The following is a 24,235-nucleotide window of genomic DNA, read 5'->3' as shown; positions in this document are numbered from 1 at the left end:
TGCTCACCAGATATCCTAACTAAATTTAATCATGTTCGTCACTTCTGATATCCCTCTAAATCCTTCCTATTTGTAGACTCATCCAGATGTCTGTTAAAGGTTGCAATTGTATCAGCCTCCACCACTACTTCTGGCAGCTCATTACATACATGCACCACTCTCCGCATGAAAAATCTGCCCCTTAGGTCCCTTTTAAAACTTTCACCTCTCACCTTAAACCTATGTCCTCTAGTTTTGGACTGCCCCCCCCCCCCCCCCCCCCCCCCCCCCCAGAGAGAAGACCTTGTCTATTTATTGTTGAAGGGATTGATAAAGGGCTTATGCCCAAAACATTGATTCTCCACCACCATCCTCTGTCTTCTACCTTTGAGCTAGTTCTGTATACAAATGGCTAGTTCCTTCTGTATTTCATGTGATCTAACCTTGCTAACCAGTCCACTGTGGGAACCTTATCAAACACCCAACTGAAGTCCATATAGGTTACATTCACCACACTGCTCTCATTAATCCTCTTTGTTGCTTCTTCAAAAATTCAATTAAGTTAGTGTGATATGATTTACCATGCCCAAATCCATGTTGACTATCCCTAATCAGTCATTGCCTTTCCAAATACATTTAAATCCTGTCCCTCAGGATTCCCTCCAACAACTTGCCCACCCCCGATGTCAGGCTTACTGCTCTGATGAAGAGCTTATGTTTGAACTGTTGATTCTCCTACTCCTCAGATGCTGCCTGACCAGCTGTGCTTTTCCAGCACCACACTCTTTGACTCTGATCTTTAAAAGGTCCTATTCTTTCCCTCGTTACCCTTTTGTCCTCAATGTATTTGTAGAATCCCTTTGCTTTCTCCTTAATCCTATTGGCCAAAACAATTTCACGCCCCCTTTTTGCCTCCTGATTTCCCTCTTAAGTATACTCCTACTGCCTTCAAACTCTCATAAGGATTCACTCAATCTCTGCTGTCTATATGTGCCATATGCTTCCTTTTTCTCTTGACCAAAACCTCAATTTTTCTAGTCATCCAGCATTCCCTACATCTACTAGCCTTGCCCTTCACCCTAACAAGAACATACTGTTTCTTGACTCTCATTACCTCATTTTTGAAGACTTCCCATTTTCCAGCTGTCCCTTTACCTGCAAACGTCTGCCCCCAATCAGCATTTGAAAGTTCTTGCCTAATAATGTGAAAATTGACCTTCCTCTAATTTAGAACTTCAACTTTTAGATCCTGTCTATCCTTTCCCATCTCTATTTTAAAACTAATAGGATTATGGTCACTGGCCCAAAGTGCACCCCACTGACAACTTAGTCACCTACCCTGTCTTATTCCCAAGAGTAGGTCAAGTTTTGCAGCTTCTCTCGTAGGTACATTCGCATACTGAATCGGAGCATTTTCATGTCCATACTTCACAAATTCCTCTCCATCCAAGCCTTTAACACTTTGGCAGTCACAACCTATATTTGGAAAGTTAAAATCCCCTATCATAACCACACTATTATTCTTATGGATAACTGAGATCTCCTTCCAAATTTGTTTCTCAGTTTCTCCCTGACTATTGTGGGGTCTATTCTCCGTTCCAACTAAATAACTTTCCTAGACTTTTTCCCAGGAATATCCTCCCCAGATACAACCATAATGTTATCTCTAATCAAAACACTACCACCCCTCCTCTCTTGACTCCCACCAAATCATTCCTATGGCATCTATACCTTGGAACATTAAGCCAACAGTTTTGTCCATCCCTGAGCCATGTCTCCGTAATTGCTATGATATCCTAGTGCCATGTTCCCAACTATGCCCAGAGTACATCTATCTTAACTGTTCTTCAAAAGTATTTTTACTTTACTTTGGTGTTAGTAATCTTATTTTTATCTATTATTCAGGATACAAGTTCCATCTCTTAAATATATTCATTACTATCCATTCCTTACATTTTGCATCTTCTGTCCCAAATGGGCAATGACTTCTGTGTGTGTAATAAAAGTCAAGGAAGTGCCTTTCCCTGTTTGGTTTTGTTTTTAAAGTTGAGAATTCATACATTGCATAAATCAAATAATTGGGTCACTATTAAATTATGATAAATAACTGTGCAGAGTTTCAGCTTATCTGTCGAATGCATGTTCCTTCTTTATCCTGAAACAGAATAGTATTGTAACTTTATATTGACAAAATATGCTTTCTGAGACTAACGATTTCATTGGTTTGCAGACTGGGTATTGTGAAGTTATCACAGAAGAAGCAGTTGCAGCCTTGCGGAAGGCTACCAAATGGGCACAGTCAGGGCTAATTGTAAGTGTGGGCCCACCAGTGGAGGCTGCCAATCAGGATGCTACCAGCGGGCTGACAACTGGTGATAAGAAGAAAACAGCTCGGACGTCTATCTGCAGAGAAAAAAATGCAGAACTTGCCAGGTAAGAGATAGTGAGAATGGAATGAAGACCAGATAATGAGGAAATGCCCTTTTAGAATGGAGCACAGTTAAACTGGTCAAATTCTTCTACTGAAAAGTATCATCACTTCCTGACTTAAGAAATTTTGAACACTGCAAGCTATTTACAAGACCAACACAAAACAGCTGGAAAGTTGCAGAGAGGCTAAAATAAAACAAGAATAGGAATCTGGTTGCAAGTGTGGGGGTTCTGAGAGAGACGTTGTTAGAGATGTACAGGACAGAAAACAGACCCATTGGTCCAACTCATGTAGAGGCCAAGGCATAAATTAATTAAGTACCATTTGCCAGTATTTGGTCCATATCCTTCCAAATGCTTCCAATTCATATACCCATCAAGATGCCTTTTAAATTTGTAATTATACCAGCCTCCTCCACTTTTTCTGGCAGTTTGTTCCATACACACCACCCTCTGCATAAAATAGTTGCCCTATAGGTTCATTTTAAATCTTTCCCGTAAAAACTTAAACCTATTCCCTCTAGTTTTGGATTCCCCAACGCTGTGGAAAAGACTTTGACTGTTCACTGTATCTATGCCCCTCATTTTATGAACCTCCATTGGGTCACCCCTCAGCTTCTGAGTCTCCAGGGAAAATAGCCCCATCCTATTCAGTCTCTCCTTATAGCTCAAATACTGGCAACATTCTTGTAAGTCTTTTTTGAACCCTTTCAAATTTAACAACACCGTTCCTATAACAGGGAGACCAGAATTGTGCGCAGTATTCCAAAAGTGGCCTCACAAATGTCCTGTCTGGCAGCAACATGACATCCCAACTCCTAAACTCAATGCCCTGACCCATAAAGGCAAGCGTACCAAACAGCGCCTTCACTACCCTGTCTTCCTGAGTCTGTTCTTCCAAGGAACTATAAACCTGTACTCCAAGGTCCCTTTGTTCAGCAACACTCCCAGAACATTACTGTTAAGTGTATAAGTCCTGCCCTCATTTGCCCTACCAAAATGTAGATCAAGTTCCTGTTGCTTTCAGGTAGAAGGGAGAGCTAACTGATGAAAGTACTAATGCAGTTTTAAGTTCTTGGGAATTTAATGAGTTATACTAAAGATTAATGTTTAGTCATCTATCTTTGTATTGTAAAAATATTTCATTAACAATGGAACATTGAGGATGTGAAAAGTGCTTTCTAAATGCAAGTTTTGTTTTAAAATGTCTGAGGTTATATTTGATCAGGATCTGGGATAGCCAGGATGATATGGTCAACATTACTTGCAAGGCATGCTTATTTCTACAACATGATTTGGGAATTAGAATAGAGTTGAAGCAATAGCCAAGTTATTAACAATGAAACCTGATGAGTCCCTTCCAGAATAATGTTGAGACTGGAATGTGACTTGAAACTTTGATTTTTTGTTTCCTTTTGATTTAATATTTGGGCTCTTGAAAACACAATTGTTGGTTCCAAGAATTGGTCTGTCTTCTTCCTGCAGAACAGACCCAGTCCGACCATTCATCAGTGGCCATGTAGCAAACAGCATGGCAGCAGAAGTGATTGCTCTGCTCCATAACTTATTAATGGCTCCTGAGTTCAGCACTGCCCAGATCTGGACCACCACAGCAGAAAAGGTATGTCAAACACGATGCAGAGGTTAAGGCATAGAACTTATTTTGAAACAAGATTTCTAGTTTTCTGGGTTTTTCCTGTTATTGACACTTCAAACCAATGGACTAGTGACCCTCAGCCATTCGCTGCTCTTGCATTATCTTGATTTACAGCTTTTGTGCAACAAATTCAAGAAAGCGATATATAGTGGGGAAGAACAGTATGAAACTTTGAAATTTGATTATCTGCAAAAAATGCTTTTGATCTTGTAAGTCAAAGATAATTGTCTTTAGTTTTATAAGGTTCAGTTGAAATTGATTTGAGAGTTTCCAGTTGATACTTTATAGATTCTGGTTCAGTGAGCCATCAGGATAAACTGTAATCTGCAAGTCTGGTAGAATATTTCAATAGTTTGTTTATCTGTTTTTGTGTTAAGATACTAGCAAGAATCAGACTCTCTGTAATTTTGTTATTAGATTCTGTTCTCAGGAAGGGTCACTTCACCCAAAACGTTAACTCTGACTTCTTTCCACAGATGCTGCCAGACCTGCTGTGCTCTTCCAGCAATTTCTGATTTAGTTTCTGACTTACAGCCTCGTAGTTCTTTTGTCTTTCAGAAAACTCTGTGTAGGACTAAGTATAGGAACAGGCAGTACGGTGGCTCAGTGGTTAGCACTGCTGCCTCACAGCACCAGAGACCCAGACTCAATTCCAGTCTCAGGTGACTGTCTGTGTGGAATTTGCATTTTCTTGTGTGTCTGCATGGGTTTCCTCTGGGTCATGCAGTTTCCTGCCACAGTGGGTTAGCTGGGTTGGCCATGCTAAGTTGCCCATCGTCTCCAGGGGTGTATAGGCGAGGTGGATCAGCTGTGGGAAATGTGGGCTTACAGGAATGGAGTGTTTCTGAGTGGGATGCTCTTCAGACAGTCAGTGTGGCCTTGATGGACCAACTAACCTGTTTCCACACTGTAGGGAATCTTTGAATTTTAATTAAGTGTTGGGTTTTTTTTTTGAAAGGATGGTAATGAAGTTTCTGTTGTGCCTAGAAGCCATCAACAGCATTTTCTTGCATAAGGATGACATGGTGGCTCACTGCTACCCCCACAGACACCCCTCCATCCCCCACCCCGGTTCGATTCCACCTTAAGTCTATGTGGAGTTTGCACAATCTCATCATGCCTTCATGGGTTTCCTCCAGGTTTTCTCCCACAGTCCAAGGATGTGCAGGATAGGTGGATTGGCTGTGCTAAATTGCCCATAGTTTCCAGGAATGTGTGTGTTAGGTGAATTAGCCATGAGAAATGTAGGGTCACGGATGGAGAAAAGGGTGGATTTGGATAGGATGCTCTTCAGAGTCAATGTGGACTGGATGGGTGGAATAGCGCGCTTCCACACTCTATGGGTTCTATGATTCATGTGACTCCACCTTCTACAGCCCACTTTTCCCCACAATAAGTTCCAGTAAAGTTCCATTGTAGTTCTGACTCCTAATTTAAGAACAGTATTTTTTCTAGGATCCTCCATTTTCATTTCTGATTCATTAATCTCCAGCCATGTTAAAAAGATATTATCAGTCTCAAGTGTTTTAACTGTTATCTTGCTAAATCTGTCGGATGTTTTGAAGACACAGTTTAGGATTGAGCACCTTCAGCATGATTCTGTGTAGAAACAAAAAGAACTGCAGGTGCTATAAATTAAAAACAAAAACAGAAATTGCTGGAAAAGCTCAGCAAACCTGCCAGCATTTGAGAAGAGGTATTAGAGTTAAGATTTCCGGTCCAGTGACCCTCCTTCAGAACTGGGTCACCAAACCCACAATGTTGATTCTGTGTCAAGCCTCAGTGGGTATAGAGGAAAGAGAGACGATCACATTCCAGATCATCGTGTTTCTGGAGTTTTAGTTTGTCAATGTTAAGAAGTGTTTTTATTGATAACAATAGCTTTTCTTGTCTGCATGTTCCCCTGCAGAGTACTAATTTCAATCCTTGTACCTCTCCCATTGCTTATCCTCATATGTTCTATTATGACACGGACTAAACCCTCCTGCTTAACCTTCTTTGAAAAGTAACCAACTGGCAGGTCAATCCCATCCTTGTCTTTCTGTAGGAGTAAAGCTTCAACTCATATGTCACTAGCGTCAATGGTGATTTTAAAAGGTTTTGAAAAGTTTGATGCAGATAAAACTGGTTTGGTGGTTAATATTGACCTCAAATTGTCAAATGCCTCCTGGCATTGTTCTGTCCACCAAAACTGTGTTGTTCTTCAGCAAATTGGTTAACGGTGCCATTACACTGCTGAAGTTTGGAACAAACTTCCATTAGAATCAGCTGAGTCCTAAGAATCAAAGCACCTCTTTCTTCGAGGTTGATTATGGAAATTCCTCAATTGTCTTCGTCTTTGTGTTCTGTGGGGTCAGCCGTCAATGACCGATGTTATGTCCCAAGAATGTCACCTCTGCTTTCACAAATTCAGTTTTATTTAAGCTTATCACCAATTTTGCTTCTCGTCGTCGTTCAAAGAGCTCTGCTAACTGTACCATGTGATCTTTCCAGGACTTACTAAAGATCACTACATCATCCAAATAGACTGCACAGTTTGTTAACCCAGCCACAGCTGTGTTCATGAGTCTTTGGAATGTGGCATTATTCATTCCAAAGGGCATCACTTTAAACTAATATAGTCCATTTGGGGTTACAAACGCAGAAATTTCTTTTGCTGTCTCTGACAAAGATACCTGCCAGTAACCACGCATTAAGTCCAACTTGGTGATGTAATTGACTTGTCTAACTTTCTCGATACAGTCCTCTAATCTCGGAATTGGATATGAGACTGATTTTGTAACAGTGTTGACCTTCCAATAATCCACACAGAACCATTAAGTCCCATCTGGTTTGGGAACTAACACAATCGGTGAACTCCACTCGCTGTGGCTTGGGTAGATGATGTCTTCATCGAGCATGGCCTCCATCTCCATCTGGACCTATTTGGCTTTGAAAGGACTAAGCCGATCAGAGTGTTGTCTTATCGGAGCAATGTCTTCTTCATATACAAAGCATTAGTCCTCCTCATCTGATTCTTACATATGTCCTTATCTTGAATAATAAATCTTTCAACTGCGTTCTATGTTCATGAGACAGATAGCTTACTAACCTATCCCACTCCTCAAGGACTTCTTCATTTTTTTATTTTGAGGCACATCAAAATCCACACCCTCTGGATTTAATTCCTCATCCTGCGGGACAGTAGCTAACACCTGTTTCTCCAGTTCTTTCTCTTTAGTATAATACAGTTTCAACATGTTCACATGACATACCGGATACCTATTTTTTTCTATCTGCCATCTTTACTAGATAGTTCACTTGACTCAACGTTTTTTCAATTTGATAGGGATCACGAAACCTGGCTTAGAAGGGATCTCCTATCACTGGTAACAGTACTAACATGTTATCCCCTCGGAAAAATGTCAGAGTCTCGGAGCTTTCATTTGCCACCTGTTTCATTCTATACTGTGACCTCTTTAGGTGCTCTTTAGCTATCTCACCTACTCTATTTAATCTCGCCCTCACCTCCGATACATAATCTAAGTGTGAGATCTCCGACTTTAGTCCTGTCAATTTTTTCAAAGGGCCTCTCACTTCATGACTGAATATTAACTCAAAGGGAGTAAACTGAGTAGATTCATTTGGGGCATCTCTAATGGCAAACAATACAATTAAGATGCCTTTATCCCAGTCATTTGGGTAATCCTGATAGTATGCTCTCAACAAAGTCTTCAAGCAAGTTTTGAGAAGATTTGTAGCTCAGGTTGAGGTTCTGGATGTAGGTTTGCTCGCTGAGCTGCAAGGTTCATTTTCAGGAAGGGTAATTTACAGACGTTTCGTCACCATACTAAGTAACGTCTTCAGTGAGCCTCCAGACGAAGCACTACTGGTTTTTCCTGCTTGGATTTCCTTGGGTTGGTGATGTCATTTCCTGTGGCGATGTCCTTTCCTGTTTTTCTCATTTACCACCCCTGAGAAAAAGAACAGGACATGACATCGCCATAGGAAATGATGTTGCCACAGGAAATGTCATCATCAACCCAAGGAAACTCAAACATATAAATAGAAAGCAGGAGGCACCAGCAGTGCTTTGTCCGGAGTCTCACTGAAGATGTTACCTAGCGTGGTGATGAAACGTCTGTAAATGACCCTTCCAGCTAAGGGAGCAAACCTACATCCATGTTCTTCAAGGTCTGATGCCACCTTTCTAATACTCCCTGGGATTCAGGATGATACACACTGGATTTAAAGTGCTGTATACCTAAGCTATCCATAATCTCCTTAAACAGCCTAGCAGTAAAATTTGACCCTTGGTCCAATTGAATCTCTATGGGTAACCCATACTGTGTGAAGAAAGCTACTAACTCCTCTACTACCCTTTTTGCCTTGGTACTTCGAAATGTAATTGCCTCCAGACATATCCATTATGGTTAACAAATACTGGTTCCCATTTTTAGTTTTCGGGAGGGGACCGACACAATCAGTTATAAACCGTGTGAAAGGTTCTTCAAATGCAGGAATTGGCAACAAAGGTGCTAGCTTCATTACTGCCTGTGTCTTTAAAACCAGCAACACAGAAAAGATTTATCTAGTGCAGTAATCTGTAAAAATCAGAGTTCCAAGAAATATTTAAAGTAAAAGTTAACAAGTATAATGGAATAATTAAGTAATCATTATTTACAACTCTTTCCTCTAACCTATCTTTTACTTTCCCTTTTCACAATACTAGTCCAATAAAACTCCCAATTAAGATTTATTTTTAAAAAACTACTTATCTCAAAACCAGGCAGCTTTTAGTGGTTCTTTTCTTCTTCTTGGCGATTCTGCTTCACACGTTACTGATCGATAGAGGTACCTTTTAAGAGAACTATTTTTCTGGCAGTCTTTACATGCTGGTAGCTTGGCAGTTCTCCTCTCAACTGTTCAATGTTTCCCAGTCTTACACCCCCCCCCCCCCCCCAATGATTGTGTCATTGGATTTTAAGACTGTCAATGCATTCAATTCAAACTTGGTTGGAGGTGGGTATTTTGGGATATAATTTAAACTGATTGGCCAAATTTAAATTTATTTTTGTCTCTAGGCAACTAGCTAATCGAGCTGTTCAACCAAATGTTACATTTATTTTCAGAACACTTGGTGCTGTCAAGTAGTTTTTGCTCATTTTTAACTCTCTTAAAGGTACAGTACATCCACATCTTCATAACAGTTCTAAGCAGTATTATGTTTCTACAGATTGTGTCCCAGTGATGTCCAATTTTATCTCTTCACTAATGCATTTCATTCAAAAATGACTGTGTGCTAGCATGTCTGCTCAAAGGTGGAGTAGACCCTTACAGCTTAGTATAATGAATCTCCATCCTCTTGGGCTTCTTCCAGATCTATGCCCCAAAACATTTTCGTTCCCCTTCCTACAAGCTTATCCAACCTGGTCAACTTTTGCAGTCTGCCCTGCAGATACCAACACTACTTTTTCCATCTCTACAATATCAAATTACTTTAATTGTCTCTCAGTACTGCTGAAATTCTCATCTATGCCTCCAATCACTTCATCTCAAATTTAAAATTCTCAACCTTCTCTTCCTTGACCTTAGGCATTGTACTCATCGCAAAATTCAACACTTCCAAGAGATCCTATTGCATCTTACCTTCCACAGTCCTTTTCTTCCCACCTGTGGTCAGTGACAGAGCTTTCAGTGATCTCTTGTACTCACGGGCGCATTCACTTCAAAAGCCCACCTAATTATTTATCATCATCACCTACCACCTCATTTCCTTCATATCTTAATCATCATATATGTTTAGATGTCTTTTATGTTGAAGGTGTTATATAAATATAATCTTCCTTTTCATGTGCCTACTGAAATCTTGTTCTTCGTCCATCAGGTTCTCTCTCGAGCACTGATGTACATCCCTCAGCTTGGTAAATATGCAGAGAGTGTCCTGGAGAATGGAAGTAGCAGTGGGAGAAAATTGGCAAAGCTGCAGGCTATTGGACGGCAGGCAGTGGCAGCACTTTGTGCACTTGGAGGCTTCAAAGAGACCATTAAAATCGGATCTGAAGTACAGGTAATCTACTCATTGTCTGCATGTTTCTCATGCATCAATGTGTTGGACATTTGTAGTAAAATTAAATTTTTATGGAGGTTATACATCCAAACCTGATCTTCCTTTATGTGCACTTTTAAACATTGAACCCACTCAAATGTTATTGAAGCAATGTCCACAGTGAGGTCATTTTGATCATTAATAGTTGTACCCTGGGCCTAGGCTTGGTGGAGAAAGTATTTGGGTGCAGGTTACAGCAAATAAAAGCAACACCCAGTTGATAAGGTCATGGGAAGAAACGTCGAGAATTCAAGGTATTATCATAAGTGTTCACATACTAAAAACTTTAACGTTAATGATGAAGCTATATAAAGCTGTCACCTCCGTTATAGCAGGATGCAGGCTTGTGAAAGAGTACATGTTTCCTTTTACTAAGTAGTTTCTCAGCAAATCTGAATACAAAGAAAGACTTGAAAATTTTGTTTTTTTTTGTTAGTGACATTGATTGTGAGGTGATATATTTGATGTATATTCAAAAAAACGAAAGATTGGAAGTATGTAGATGGAAGCAGATTGCTTTGTCCCCAGCAGCTGAGATGTTCAAAATGAAGAAGCGTGGATGCAAGAAATTTAGGATAGCGATCAGGTGAAACATGGCCACGATTTTGAGGCTGTGAAATTCACTTCCAGAATTAGTGATTGAGACAGAAACTAGGTCAATTTCTGGTATTAGATTACTGTGGTTCTGTTCGCCGAGCTGGAAGTTTTTGTTGCAAACGTTTCGTCCCCTGGCTAGGCGACATCATCAGTGCTTGGGAGCCTCCTGCGAAGCGCTTCTTTGATGTTTCCTCCGGCGTTTATAGTGGTCTGTCCCTGCCACTTCCGGTTGTCAGTTTCAGCTGTCTGCTGTAGTGGTTGGTATATTGGGTCCAGGTCGATGTGTTTGTTGATGGAGTTTGTGGATGAATGCCATGCCTCTAGGAATTCCCTGGCTGTTCTCTGTCTGGCTTGCCCTATGATAGTAGTGTTGTCCCAGTCGAATTCATGTTGCTTGTCTGCGTGTGTGGCTACTAAGGATAGCTGGTCGTGTCGTTTCGTGGCTAGTTGATGTTCATGTATGCAGATAGTTAGCTGTCTTCCTGTTTGTCCTATATAGTGTTTTGTGCAGTCCTTGCATGGTATTTTGTACACTACATTAGTTTTGCTCATGTTGGGTATCGGGTCCTTCGTTCTGGTGAGTTGTTGTCTGTAAATCTTCGCACAAACTTTGAACACCTACGGGCGAGAGACGCTACGACAAGCCAGGAAATGGGAACCCTGCGCTAACCGACTAAGCGCCACATACGAACAACTCCGGTTTCCTGCATGAATGCCGAAAGAATCGAATCCTTCCACCAAGTGTCCAGACAACAACTCACGAAGGACCCGATACCCAACATGTGCAAAACTAATGTAGTGTACAAAATACCATGCAAGGACTGCACAAAACACTATATAGGACAAACAGGAAGACAGCTAACTATCCGCATACATGAACATCAACTAGCCACGAAACGACACGACCAGCTATCCTTAGTAGCCACACACGCAGACAACAAGCAACATGAATTCGACTGGGACAACACTACTATCATAGGGCAAGCCAGACAGAGAACAGCCAAGGAATTCCTAGAGGCATGGCATTCATCCACAAACTCCATCAACAAACACATCGACCTGGACCTAATATACCAACCACTACAGCGGACAGCTGAAACTGACAACCGGAAGCGGCAGGGGCAGACCACTATAAACGCCGGAGGAAACATCAAAGAAGCACTTCGCAGGAGGCTCCCAAGCACTGATGATGTCGCCTAGCCAGGGGACGAAACGTTTGCAACAAAAACTTCCAGCTCGGCGAACAGAACCACAGCAACGAGCACCCGAGCTACAAATCTTCGCACAAACTTTGAGGTATTAGATTAGATAGGTGAATGAAGTGTATTAAGAGATATGGTCTCAATGCAAGTAAATAATATTGGAATTTAAATTAGCTATGATCTAATTGAAAGGAAGAAAACAGGTTCAAAGGATTACAAGGCCTCCTGTTGCTTTGAAGAAAAGGGTGGTGGGTACGTTGGAAGCAATCCTGAGGGACAGGATGTACGTGTATTTGGAAAGGCAAGGACCGATTAGGGATAGTCAGCATGGCTTTGTGCGTGGGAAATCATGTCTCACAAACTTGATTGAGTTTTTTGAAGAAGTAACACAAAGGATTGATGAGGACAGAGGGGTAGATGTGATCTATATGAACTTCAGTAAGGTGTTCGACAAAGTTCTTCATGGGAGATTGGTTAGCAAGGTTAGATCTCACGGAATACAGGGAGAACTAGCGATTTGGATACAGAACTGGCTCAAAGGTAGAAGACAGAGGGTGGTGGAGGAGGTTTGTTGTTCAGACTGGAGGCCTGTGACCACAAGGATCGATGCTGGGTCCTCTACTTTTTGTCATTTATATAAATGATTTGGATGCAAGCATAAGATGTACAGTTAGTAAGTTTACAGATGACACCAAAATTGGAGGTGTAGTAGACAGCGAAGAGGGTTACCTCCAGATCACAACAGGATCTTGATCAGATGGGCCAATGGGCTGAGAAGTGGCAGATGGAGTTTAATTCAGATAAATGTGAGGTGCTGCATAGGTTTAAGGTGAGAGGGGAAAGATATAAAAGAGACCTAAGGGGCAACTCTTCCACACAGAGGGTGGTACGTATATGGAATGAGCTGCCAGAGGATGTGGTGGAGGTTGGTACAATTGCAACATTTAAGAGGCATTTGGATGACAATATGAATAGGAAGGATGCTGGCAGGTGGGACTAGATTGGGGTTGGGATATCTGGTCGGTGTGGACGGGTTGAACCGAAGGGTCTGTTTCCATGCTGTACATCTCTATGACTTGGAGAGATATATTGGAATAAGGTTACTAATTTGGGCTTGTTTGTTGAGGATGTGCTGGAAAAGCACAGCAGGTCTGGCCGCATCCGAGGAGCAGGAGAATCGACTTTTCGGGCATAAGCCCTTCGTCTGGACTCCTGCTGGTCCTTCCTGCTTGAAGGGCTTATGCCCAAAATGTTTATTCTCCTGCTCGGATGCTGCCTGACCTGCTGTATTTTATTTGCGCCACATTCTCAACTCTGATCGCCAGCATTTGTAGTCCTAACTTTCTAATAGTTTGTTGAGGGTCAATGTTGACATCAATGGTTGCGTTGAGTGACTTGTTTCTATACTGGAAATCATTTCTATTCCTGGCAGCTCTGAAGACTATATTTTTATTCCACTTAATCGCTAAAAATATAATTTTAAATTTTCTTCAGATTTCAGGGAAGGGCATATCTGGAAGCATTGGAGTGGTGACTTCTATTAATGAGCAAGAAGGTATTGCCACAGTCCGACTCCCCTTATCTGATTTTCGAAAGGCTTCCAAAGCATCAGACACAGTGACCGTTCCAATCTCAAGACTGTACACCCCACGATGTGAGGTTAGTTGTTTAGGAAATCATGAAGAATCATCACTGCTGCATTGAAATGGCAAGCATTTAAATTTTACAGAAATATTGATCTTGGAGATAACTATTCATTGTTGTACTGTCACACTGTTTTACTAATAACTATAATAACTCATTCTGTTGCATTTCTGCGGTGCCAGTTATCTGCTAGGTGCAAATCATTACACAATGGTTTTCCACACTTTACATGATACTCTGAATTTGTCTTGCATTCCAAGTTCTTACTATTTTGCCAGAATTATCATCCACCATTTGTTTGCACAGAGCACTGTCCTCTCTGTTATGTTGCTTGGATGAGCACTCTAATTAATTTCGCAAGTAATGTTATTAGAGGATCAGGTGGTAAATTTGTTCATGTTGTCTTCTCTCTCTCTCTCCCCCATCACTGTCCCTAAGCTCTCCCAAAGAAGAGTTGTTTTAACATAATCCAGGATGATGTAAACAATTGAAAATATATGTAATTCCTTTAAAATTTTTTGCAGTAAAGTTATTGAACAATTTTTGTCTCCATGCAGTCTCTAATCCTCAATCCTCCCCAAATCTTTAGAATCCTTAGTCCTTACTACTTTGTTGGAGCAAATTACTACAGATGCTGGAATCTGTACTGAAAAGTAAAAAAATATGGAAATCAGAGCAGGTCAGGCAGCATTTGAGAGACAGCAAGCTAACATTTCGAGTCTACCTGACTGTTCATCAGAGCTGACATGAAGTATGGAGTCAGTACTATTTGTGAAGTGCTGGAGGAGAAAGGGTGCACATTATGTGATGGGTATGCGAGAATGGCAGAACAATGGTGTATTCAACTGCTAAACTGGGGGAAAAATGTTGGAGTTGGAGAAGGGGAGGAAACATGGTGACAGGGAATGCAACACTTACTACTACTTATTACTTTGGCAGTACTTACTGCTCTGTGATCAAATATTAACCCACCAGACGAATATATCTCCAACCTGATGTTCAACAACAGAGCTGCCTTGCAACATGTGACCTTTGCACTAAGCACGATATTAAGCCATAGGAGTAGAAGTTTACCGATCAGCTATGATCTCATTGAGTGATGGAGCAGACTCAATGGCCTGAATAGCCTACTTCTGTTCCTATGTCTAATGATTCCAAGTATGTGCTTATTCCTTCCAAATGCCTTCTATTTGGTGGCATATTAACCTGGTGGGTCAATATACCTACTGACTGTAGAGTAGTACGACTTTGGTTTCAGCTGAGGATTTATCATGTGGTGGATTCCTATTTTTAGCAACAAGCTAATTCAGAAGGGTGGATATTGATGAATTTCATTGGTTTCCTACTATCTTAGTTGCAGACCATAGTATGCTGTCAATGGAGAAGGGACATGGGGAAGAAAATGGAGCCCAAAAAAGTTGATGGGGTTAGCTGTTTAAATAACTATAATGCAAATTATAATGTTTTAACAGTTTCCCCTGAACAGCTGTCTTTTGATCTTTTATGTATGTTTTAGGCCTTGCCTTTGCATAAGCTGTCCATCACTGAAAAAGTAGTCCAGGCAGTTCAGTCCATGTTGCTTCCACAAGAAGGGAGTCTCTCAATTCTGACCTCACTCCCTGCAATTGGTGATGGCTCCACCCCTGTAATGGCAGTAGTACGACTTGTTGCTGAAATAAGAACCAGGTAATGTAATCTGGATGATGTTATATCTTGCGTTTGCCTTTGGTTTTATCTTATTCTCTGAATGCTTCAGGTTATTTTTCTTGTAAGAATTTGCATTACAGTATTCTATAAAACTTCCCTTCTCAAATACTGGCTATTGGGGAGCATAATTTAAGAGTCAAGATTACATTTTAACACTTAAGCAATGGATTATATTGGTTGGCTACAATATAACTGATTTGTTAAATGCCTGTTCAATACATTCGGGTAGCTTGGTATTATGGACCTAGAATTAAGTTTGGGCCTTAACGTGTAGAGCTGTACCAAGATGTCACCTAAAGCGCTCTGCTAGGAGGCGTCCAGTCTCCCCATCCACTAATATCAGTTATTGTATCCGTTGCTCCCAATGCGGTCTCCTGTACGTTGGGGAGACAGGACGCCTCCTAGCAGAGCGCTTTAGGGAACATCTCCGGGACACCCGCACCAATCAACCACACTGCCCTGTGGCCCAACATTTCAACTCCCCCTCCCACTCTGCTGAGGACACGGAGGTCCTGGGCCTCCTTCATCGCCGCTCCCTAACCACCAGACGAAGAACGCCTCATCTGCCGCCTCGGAACACTTCAACCCCAGGGCATCAATGTGGACTTCAACAGTTTCCTCATTTCCCCTTCCCCCACCTCACCCTAGTTCCAAACTTCCAGCTCAGCACTGTCCCCATGACTTGTCTTACCTGCCTATCTTCTTTTCCACCTATCCACTCCACCCTCCTCCCTGACCTATCACCTTCATCCCCTCCCCCACTCACCTATTGTACTCTATGCTACTTTGTCCCCACCCCCACTGTCCTCTAGCTTATCTCTCCACACTTAAGGCTCTCTTCCTTTATTCCTGATGAAGGGTTTTTGCCCGAAACGTCGATTTTACTGCTCCTCGGATGCTGCCTGAACTGCTGTGCTCTTCCAGCACCACTAATCCAGAATCTGGTTTCCAGCATCTGCAGTCATTGTTTTTACCAAGATGTCACCTGCTAAGTCAGATTTCCTAAGGCTGTGTTTATTTCCAACGGATATCAGATGTGTCTCAAAAGATTTTGCAGGAGTATTTAAGATTTTGGTGTGTCTGTGGCAAGAATGTCACATACTTTTTGTCAAAACCTCAATAACTTCTAAATTTCAGATAATATTGTAGCTGCATTTGCTGCCACTAGTGTACGTGCGTAATGTGCTGCTTTAAATCGCACATGCACATTTTGGGGCAGGAGTACAGCCTAGGGAGGAAGAATTTGATATGGACAGAGGAGAGGGAAATGGGTGGGGGTTGATCGGGACCAATCGTGCATACATGTTCCCAAATGAGAGCATGTGTAGTTGCCAGCAGTTGCCTGTGTCAGAAGTTTAATATTAGGTCATTGAAGCATAGTAGATATCTTGTACATTAACTCCAGTTCATACAAATGAGAAAATTCAGCATGTTTTGATGACTGTTAATAAGAAATAAATTGATGAATCATTGATCCTTGTTTGTATACTGAAGTAAAGGTATCCATATAATTGAGGAGAAGCCTCAGTGTCCTGAGACCATTTCTGACTGTATCTCAGCTATCTGAAGCGGCTAACTGAGCTTTTCATATTCTGTCCATTGGAGATCTAAACATGTTAATTTGTGCTTTTCATTCACCAATATGTTTATAAGTTGTTTTGGTGGCACATTATTCCAATTAACTCACTTACATTTGACAGTTCTAGTTGTCGTGCTGCTTCAGGATATTAGTTTTGGTACAATAGTGACACATGGCTGTTGTGTTCTTTTTTTTGAGATTCTTACACTTGATGCAACTGCAACACGCCAACTCCTTTGAACTACCAAAATTTAATTAAGCAAGTACAAGCCTTCTGGAGGAACCCTTAACACACTTCGCAAGGCTTGTAAATGTGCCAAAAATCTCTCAGAACAAAAGAAACAGTCCTTCCTTTATACAGTACAAGAGTTTGACATTACAGTCAGTAACGCTCACAAGACGACCCTCGGCCATTCCCCCACAGTCACATGCCACTCAAGACACATGGTAGTGATCACATCATTTCCAGAAACTCTGTAATGTGACTCATTCTTTAATGGCCAGATCTGTTGTAAATCGTTTTTTTTTACTGCAGGGAGTGGTCAGAATTTTAATTGCAATGCTCTTATTAATTCTGAATAGGAGATGGTAATGTAAATTCTTTTACTCTGGATAACTAAGAAATGGCCATGCAAATGGCTTTGAGTGGCAAGAGATGGGAATGTAAATTCCTTACATTCTACCTGTAAGACAGACATATACCACCCTAAGACAGAAGCATACCACCCTACCCCTGGGACGTCCAATCTCCTGCAGGTCAGCCGTGCAATTTAATATCTCAGGACCAACAACAGCACTAATGAGATGTGCTTCTTTAAATGGAATAAAATTGAGGAAGTAGGCAATTTGAAACTCTGGGACAAAATCTGTGTCCAAATGTTATCTTTAAACCATATTTGGTCATTGCAATATTTTCTTCATTGTAAAATATTCTGGTTTGTGAGAACAAAGGTCATCAGTCGAGGAATTTGCAGTTCGTCCATTAAGGTCAGCAGTAAGTAACATTGTAATTTCAGTTCTGGATTTATTTTGTTTAAATAACTGAAAAACTCTACTACTGTTACAGAGCATGCTTAGTAATGGCCCAGTTACTGGAGGATAGTTTGTTCTGTGAGGAGTTCATTCAGCAGTGTCCAGCAGCAGTCGAGGTTCTGAACCTGGTGGCACAAGAGTGTAGTCCTGGTACGTTTGCTGTTCTAAATCGCAGTTAAATGTAATAGATTCAGACTTTGTACCTTCAAGAATGCATATGTATTGCCACTATCCTCAGTATAACAAAGGCATGGAGCAACTGTATGAAGTTAATTTTATCAACCATAAAGATACGCATAAAGATACCTGAAATCTGAATAAATGTCTGATTAAAAACTGAGCAATATAGAGTCTTGTATGAGTCCATTGAACCTGCCTGCCTGTATTCCGTACCCTAAATACTCGCTATTTGAAAACATTTTTTGTTACACCACCCTTGCTTTGTTTGCTTGCTTTAAATTTATTCCCTCTTATTCTTTTCTCTTTTACAGGCAGGAAAAGCTTCTCTCTATCTACTCATGATTTTGAAAACCTCTATAAAATCTCCTTTCAGCTACCATATTTCCCTAGAGAACTGTCCCAACTATTTCAATCTATTCACATAACTGAAGGTTCTCATTCCTGGAATCATTCTTGTAAATCACTTCTGCACACACTCCAGTGCACTCGTACCTTTTCTATAATGGGGCACCCACAATTGTATACAAAATTCATCTGATGTCTAACAATTTTCTCATAATTGCTCCTATATGTTTATAATTATCCTTATTTTATAATTTGAAATCAACTTTGCTTCCGTGAAAGACTGTGGTTTACTAGCCTCGAGTGTCCTCATAATGAAGTTAGTGTTTTTGAAATTTCAATATTCAACTGTTTACTTCCTATGCCATTTGAGATTTAGTCACATTTTTGGACCAAAGTTTAAAATAAACAGTTTATTTGTGAGCTGACAGCAGAGTACATATCGGGGTCTTCAGCAAGTCTGATTAGAAGGAGATTTTGAGGTGTTGTACAATTCACATATTTCTGTGTCTTGTAAATCCTTTTCCATTTTAAAAAGGAAAATATGCTCTTATTTTCAGGTGAACGGTTGGTGGTTGTAGAGGCGCAGTGCGAAAGATTGAGGATGTTATACCGAGACTGTGCTCGTCCCCCACCTCCCCCACTGCAGTCTGACAGAAGACAGGTAATAGTACTGCAATGTATTGAAGCCACATTATTACACATTATCAATCTACTTCTCTGCGATATATACGTTACTCTACGGAGTATTATTTCCACATCTTCTCAACTTATGTCTTTAATTTTTCTGAGGAGATTGCTAATGGTAGCTATAGTTAACCAGCTCAAAACATGACAGTGTGCTAACCAGTTCTTTCTAGTCTTTTTAATGAGGGTAAAGCACATCACCGAAACCCTATTCCTAGTCTACTCTCTGATTTTGTTACAGATTGGTCTCATGAAGTTTCAAAAGTTTTTAAAAACTCAGATTCCATTCAGTAATATTGCTGCCTACTTTCTCATTTTCTGTCCATAAGAACTATGAAGTCGGAGTAGGTCATTTAGTCACTCAAGCCACCTCTGCCATTAAATAATACCAAGGCTTTTTCATGTCTGCACATCATAGCCCTCACCTCCCTGGTATTTCAAAAATCTGTCTCCCTCCTGCTTAAATACATTGCAATCCAGCCTCCAAAACTTCTTGGATAAGAGAATTACAGACATTCATTATCCTTTGAGAGAAGACATTCCTTTGCACCTCGTTTTTAAATGAATGTCCCTTTATTCTGTAAATATGTCTTCTAATTCAAGATTCCCCTATTATTGACAACATTATTTCAGCATCTGCGTGTAAGTAGTTCAGTTGCTGGACATCAATCTTTTAAATCAGAACAAATGCATCATGCTTTAAGATCGCAGTGTGATCCCAGAAATAGTCTGATTTTATCCTGTGGCCCTGAATATCCTCTCCATCTTTTATTGAAACTGTTTGTTCTGAGTTCTGAAAATATGTTTCCTTCGTTTCTATGTAGGTTAGAACATATTCCAAGTCATGTTTCATTTCACTGTACATTTTAGTAAATTTTTAATGTTTAGATAACAATTCTTTTTTGCTCACGTCTGTTACATGTTCATGCCCCTCAGAGAAGATCATGGAACTGCGCCACTTCCTGCTATTTGACCATTCTGCCTTATTAACAGTAACAAGGAAGTGCACAGGGGTGGCCATGGGTTATATGCTCAGTGATACTTTTTTCCTTCTTTCAGGTGGATCCTAGTGGTTTGAGAGGCAGCTGAATCAATGTAATTCAGTAAGGAAAATATAAGGAAATAATTTGGAGGTGAACTTTATGCCAATTTTCTCCCCTCATCTTGTGAAGATGCTGATTCTTATTGGGAATCTGGACATTGTCCAGTGCCTCACCCAAGTGCCTTTCTTCATGCATAAGCTCTACCAGTGAGTGTAAAGAAACTGTTTAACTGCATGAGCCCAATTCTGTTCTTATTGGACATTTCAGAGAGACAATTTCCAACGCAGATCACTAAATAATGGTCAGGAGAAGGAATTTTACACACTTTCCGTTATCACTTCTTCTCAAGCCAGAGAACCACAAAATCACTTGATGCTTTTACTTAAATCAGCTAGCTCACTATATATGTAGAATTGAAACTTAAGACCTTCAAACCTATATCATTGTTCACAATACCAGATAATGTTTTCACTTTCAAGGCCATTGGAGGAGCTTATCCTAATCATAAACATACTTCATCCAGCTTGTTGTTGGGTGTTCACTTGCTTGGTTGGGTATCATTGAGTGTTGTAGGGTTAAAGGAACTTCATTTTTTTGTTTCCTTTTTGAAAATAGATTGTTTTGAAATAAATTTCAAATTGAAAGTGTTACTTTTCCACTTTGTTATTCCAGCCAAAAGAAATTACCTGGTGTCCCTCTCGTGTCTTCCCTCCGGTGCGTGCGTGCATGTTTTCTTCTCATCTTACTGCTGTGACATTCTTAGCTGATCCAAGTGCAGGAGGCGGCTTGCCTCGTGGGACATTTATCTATGCTACATCACAGATACCTGTGCAGGTAGGTGTTTGACATCAAGTGTGAAGGATCGATATTAGAATAAATAAATGTTGTTAGATTAACTGTACTTACTTCCAATTCTGAATCAACAAGCTAGCAACAAATCTTAATGTCCAATTGGTGAAATGAGAAAAATGAAATTGAATGAATTGGTTGACTGAAACTACTGAGATAATCAACTTGAAATAGCCTGGGAAAATAAGAAAAGTAAATGAAAATAAACATCAAGTGATTGGTGACCAGTTTTACTTAGTTACTGTAGGACGGTCAACACCTGAAAGAGAAAGACGGTTTCAAGTACTGAGTTGGGGCCTTTGTCAGAATTAAACTTTTGTTTTGATGAACCCCACATCGATGTTAACTTGTTTTCTTTTACAAATGCTGACTAACCTACTTTGAACCACCGTCATTTTCTGTTATTCCAGGCAGCCCATGAGTTGAACCAGTGCTGTTTTGATGGTAATGCAGTTGTCTCCATTTAGAAATGTGCCCTAGGTTTTCTGTAATCTTGGTGTCATTCCTGCATTTTGAAAACTTTGTAGTCAATCACAATTTGCTGGAACTCAGGCAGAACCTATATTCTTGCCATCTGTGCACTGATCTAATTGGGCACATCCTTACTGCCTTACTCCTCCAAAAGCTAATCCATTAACATGTTTTGGTTTTGTGTTGCAATTTCAAGTACATACTCCTATTACTAGCCCTTATAAAAGAAAATTAATGTCTGCTTAAAATATGCATTTGCAGTCTCCTTGTTTGTGGTCATGTACCCGTAGTTAATGCTTTTTAATGTGTACTTTTAAAGGCACCATCATTTTATTGGGAATTAGAGATTGTTTCCTATGGAGACACAGATGATGACAGTGGCCCAATCGTGTCTTTTGGATTTGCTACGGAAGCTGAAAAAAGGGATGGAGCTTGGACAAATCCTGTTGGAACCTGTCTCTTTCATAAGTAAGTACCTATAATTTGCTATCTTGTTCAGATGCTGGGGAGGGTGTGATTTAACTGCAGGTTAGTTTCGCTTGTCATCTTACAAGAGAAAATATTATCAAAGAGCCATGACTTGTAAATAGATGGGCCTTTCTTAAGTCATCTTTAATGTTAGCATGCATTGTTTCCATCGGTAGGTAAATTGAAGGCAGTTGGTTATGGTGTGAGGGTAAATGCTAGTTATATAAAAAGAGATTAGAAAAAAGTCTTTTCACATGAAAATTTTCAAAACATGTAATGCTTTGCCACTAGCAATCATCAGTGTTATATCAGAACACTCAGGAAAAGATATTAGGTGATTATTTAGAGAATGTAAAAGAGCATGAAATTAGTGCAAGAAAATGGGAATAGCTTTGGGAGAGAGCAGGTAATCTGGATTTTAGAAAAGCCTTTCCCCCAACCAAAGATTGAATAAACGTTTTGCCCCTGTGCTTGAATTTCAAATTTCAATATTCATCTTTCGACATTTATCAATAAAACCCTGAAGGCAACTGCTCGATAGAATAGAAAATGATGATGACTCAGTAAATCCTGAGTGTGTCACACTGATTAATCTTGTGACAAGATCTGCTCTGTACTTCTGTACTGATTCCATACATTGGCACTTTTTTGTAACGTGGGCCCTTTATTTGGACTTAAATATGTAGAACACTTTTTAGGACAAAAAGGTCCAGCTGTATGTTCATTTATTTTTCTCTATGCAGTAATGGGAGAGCTGTACATTACAATGGATCCAGTCTGCTCCAGTGGAAGAGTGTTCGCTTAGATGTCACCCTGTCACCTGGTAATTAGCAGTTTTGTGTAGATTATTTTACTTTAACTGGAATGTGTTTCCAAAGAGATCAAAATTCCAGAATTGTTTGAGTTTGTTACATTCTGCCATTGATTTTCACTCAGTTGCTTTTTGTTAGCATGTTTGTATTTTTGTTTAATCATAGCAGCAAACTGCCCCAAGTTACAATCTTTGTCATGTAAAAGATCTTAAACCTTTTCACAACTTCTTCAGTTCTGTTATGTGTGATGAGCTGAATGCATTTCCAGCTATGTGGAATTGTGTTCTATCCTTGTTTATGTTTCTAGTATCCCAATGTGCCTGGTGCTGAAGCCTACCAGGGAGAAGGCAATTCTGGATCTGGTATTGTGCAACGAACCAGAATTGATCAGGGACCTCGAAGTGAAGGAACCATTAGGAGGTAGTGACCATAATACAATAAGCTTCAATCTGCAATTTGAAAGGGAGAGGGTACAATCGGTAGTGACAATATTTCAGTTGAATAAAAGGAACTATGGAGCTATGAGGGAGGAGCTGGCCAAAGTTCATTGGTGCAATACCTTAGCAGGGATGACACTGGAGGAACAATGACAGATATTTCTGGGTCTAATGTAGAAGATACATTCTTCCAAAAAGGAAGAAAGATCCTAAGAGGAGGCAGGGGTGGCCGTGGCTGACGAGGGAAGTTAAGAAACATAAAGTCAAAAGAGAAAAAGTATAACATAGCAAAGATAAGTGGGAAAACAGAGGACTGGGAAGCTTTTAAAGAATAGCAGAGGATTACTAAGAAGGAAATACGCAGAGAAAAAATGAGGTACAAAGGTAAACTGGCCAAAAATATAAAGGAGGATAGTAAAAGCTTTTTTAGGTATGTGAAAGAGAAAAAAATGGTTAAGACTAAAATTGGGCCCTTGAAGACAGAAACAGGGGAATATATTACGGGGAACAAAGAAATGGCAGAAGAGTTGAATTGGTGCTTCAGATCTGTGTTCACTGGGGAAGACACCAGCAATCTCCTAGAGGGTAACAGTGGCTGAAGGACCTGAACTGAAGGGAATTTATACTTGCCAGGAATTGGTGTTAGAGAGACTGTTAGGTCTGAAGGTTGATAAGTCCCCGGGGCCTGATGGTCTACATCCCAGGGTACTGAAGGAGGTGGCTCTAGAAATCTTGGTTGCGTTGGTGATTATTTTCCAGAGTTCGATAGATTCAGGATCAGTTCCTGCGGAAAGGGGGGTTGCCTAATGTTGTACCACTTTTTTAAGATAGTAGGGAGGGAGAAAGCAGGAAATTATAGACCAGTTAGTCTGACCTCAGTGGTGGGAAAGATGCTGGAGTCAATTATAAAGGATGAAATTATGACACATCTGGATAGCAGTAACAGGATAGGTCAGAGTCAGCATGGATTTATGAAGGGGAAATCATGCTTGACTAATCTTCTGGAATTGTTTGAGGATGTAACTCTGAAG

At 40.4% G+C, this 24,235-nt stretch overlaps 1 protein-coding gene across 4 annotated transcripts in view; it reads left to right on the top strand.

The window, feature by feature from the left end:
• hectd4 (HECT domain containing E3 ubiquitin protein ligase 4) overlaps nt 1-24,235 on the top strand; it is a 295,048-nt gene that overhangs the window by 179,344 nt on the left and 91,469 nt on the right. For all 4 annotated transcript variants that reach the window (XM_087999963.1, XM_087999965.1, XM_087999964.1 and 1 more), the window contains exons 39-48: nt 2,210-2,412; nt 3,895-4,030; nt 9,933-10,115; nt 13,448-13,612; nt 15,114-15,283; nt 17,950-18,065; nt 18,998-19,101; nt 20,840-21,001; nt 21,807-21,955; nt 22,699-22,778. In XM_087999963.1, coding sequence (XP_087856089.1) covers nt 2,210-2,412; nt 3,895-4,030; nt 9,933-10,115; nt 13,448-13,612; nt 15,114-15,283; nt 17,950-18,065; nt 18,998-19,101; nt 20,840-21,001; nt 21,807-21,955; nt 22,699-22,778 — 1,468 coding nt within the window. The remainder of the gene's footprint in view (nt 1-2,209; nt 2,413-3,894; nt 4,031-9,932; nt 10,116-13,447; nt 13,613-15,113; nt 15,284-17,949; nt 18,066-18,997; nt 19,102-20,839; nt 21,002-21,806; nt 21,956-22,698; nt 22,779-24,235) is intronic.

This window comes from Chiloscyllium plagiosum, unplaced genomic scaffold (assembly GCF_037043375.1).
Source record: "Chiloscyllium plagiosum isolate Xiang-an unplaced genomic scaffold, Cpla_swu_hap1 HiC_scaffold_24, whole genome shotgun sequence".
In the NCBI taxonomy this organism is placed as follows: Eukaryota; Metazoa; Chordata; class Chondrichthyes; order Orectolobiformes; family Hemiscylliidae; genus Chiloscyllium; species Chiloscyllium plagiosum.
This window is presented reverse-complemented; position numbering and strand designations above follow the sequence as displayed.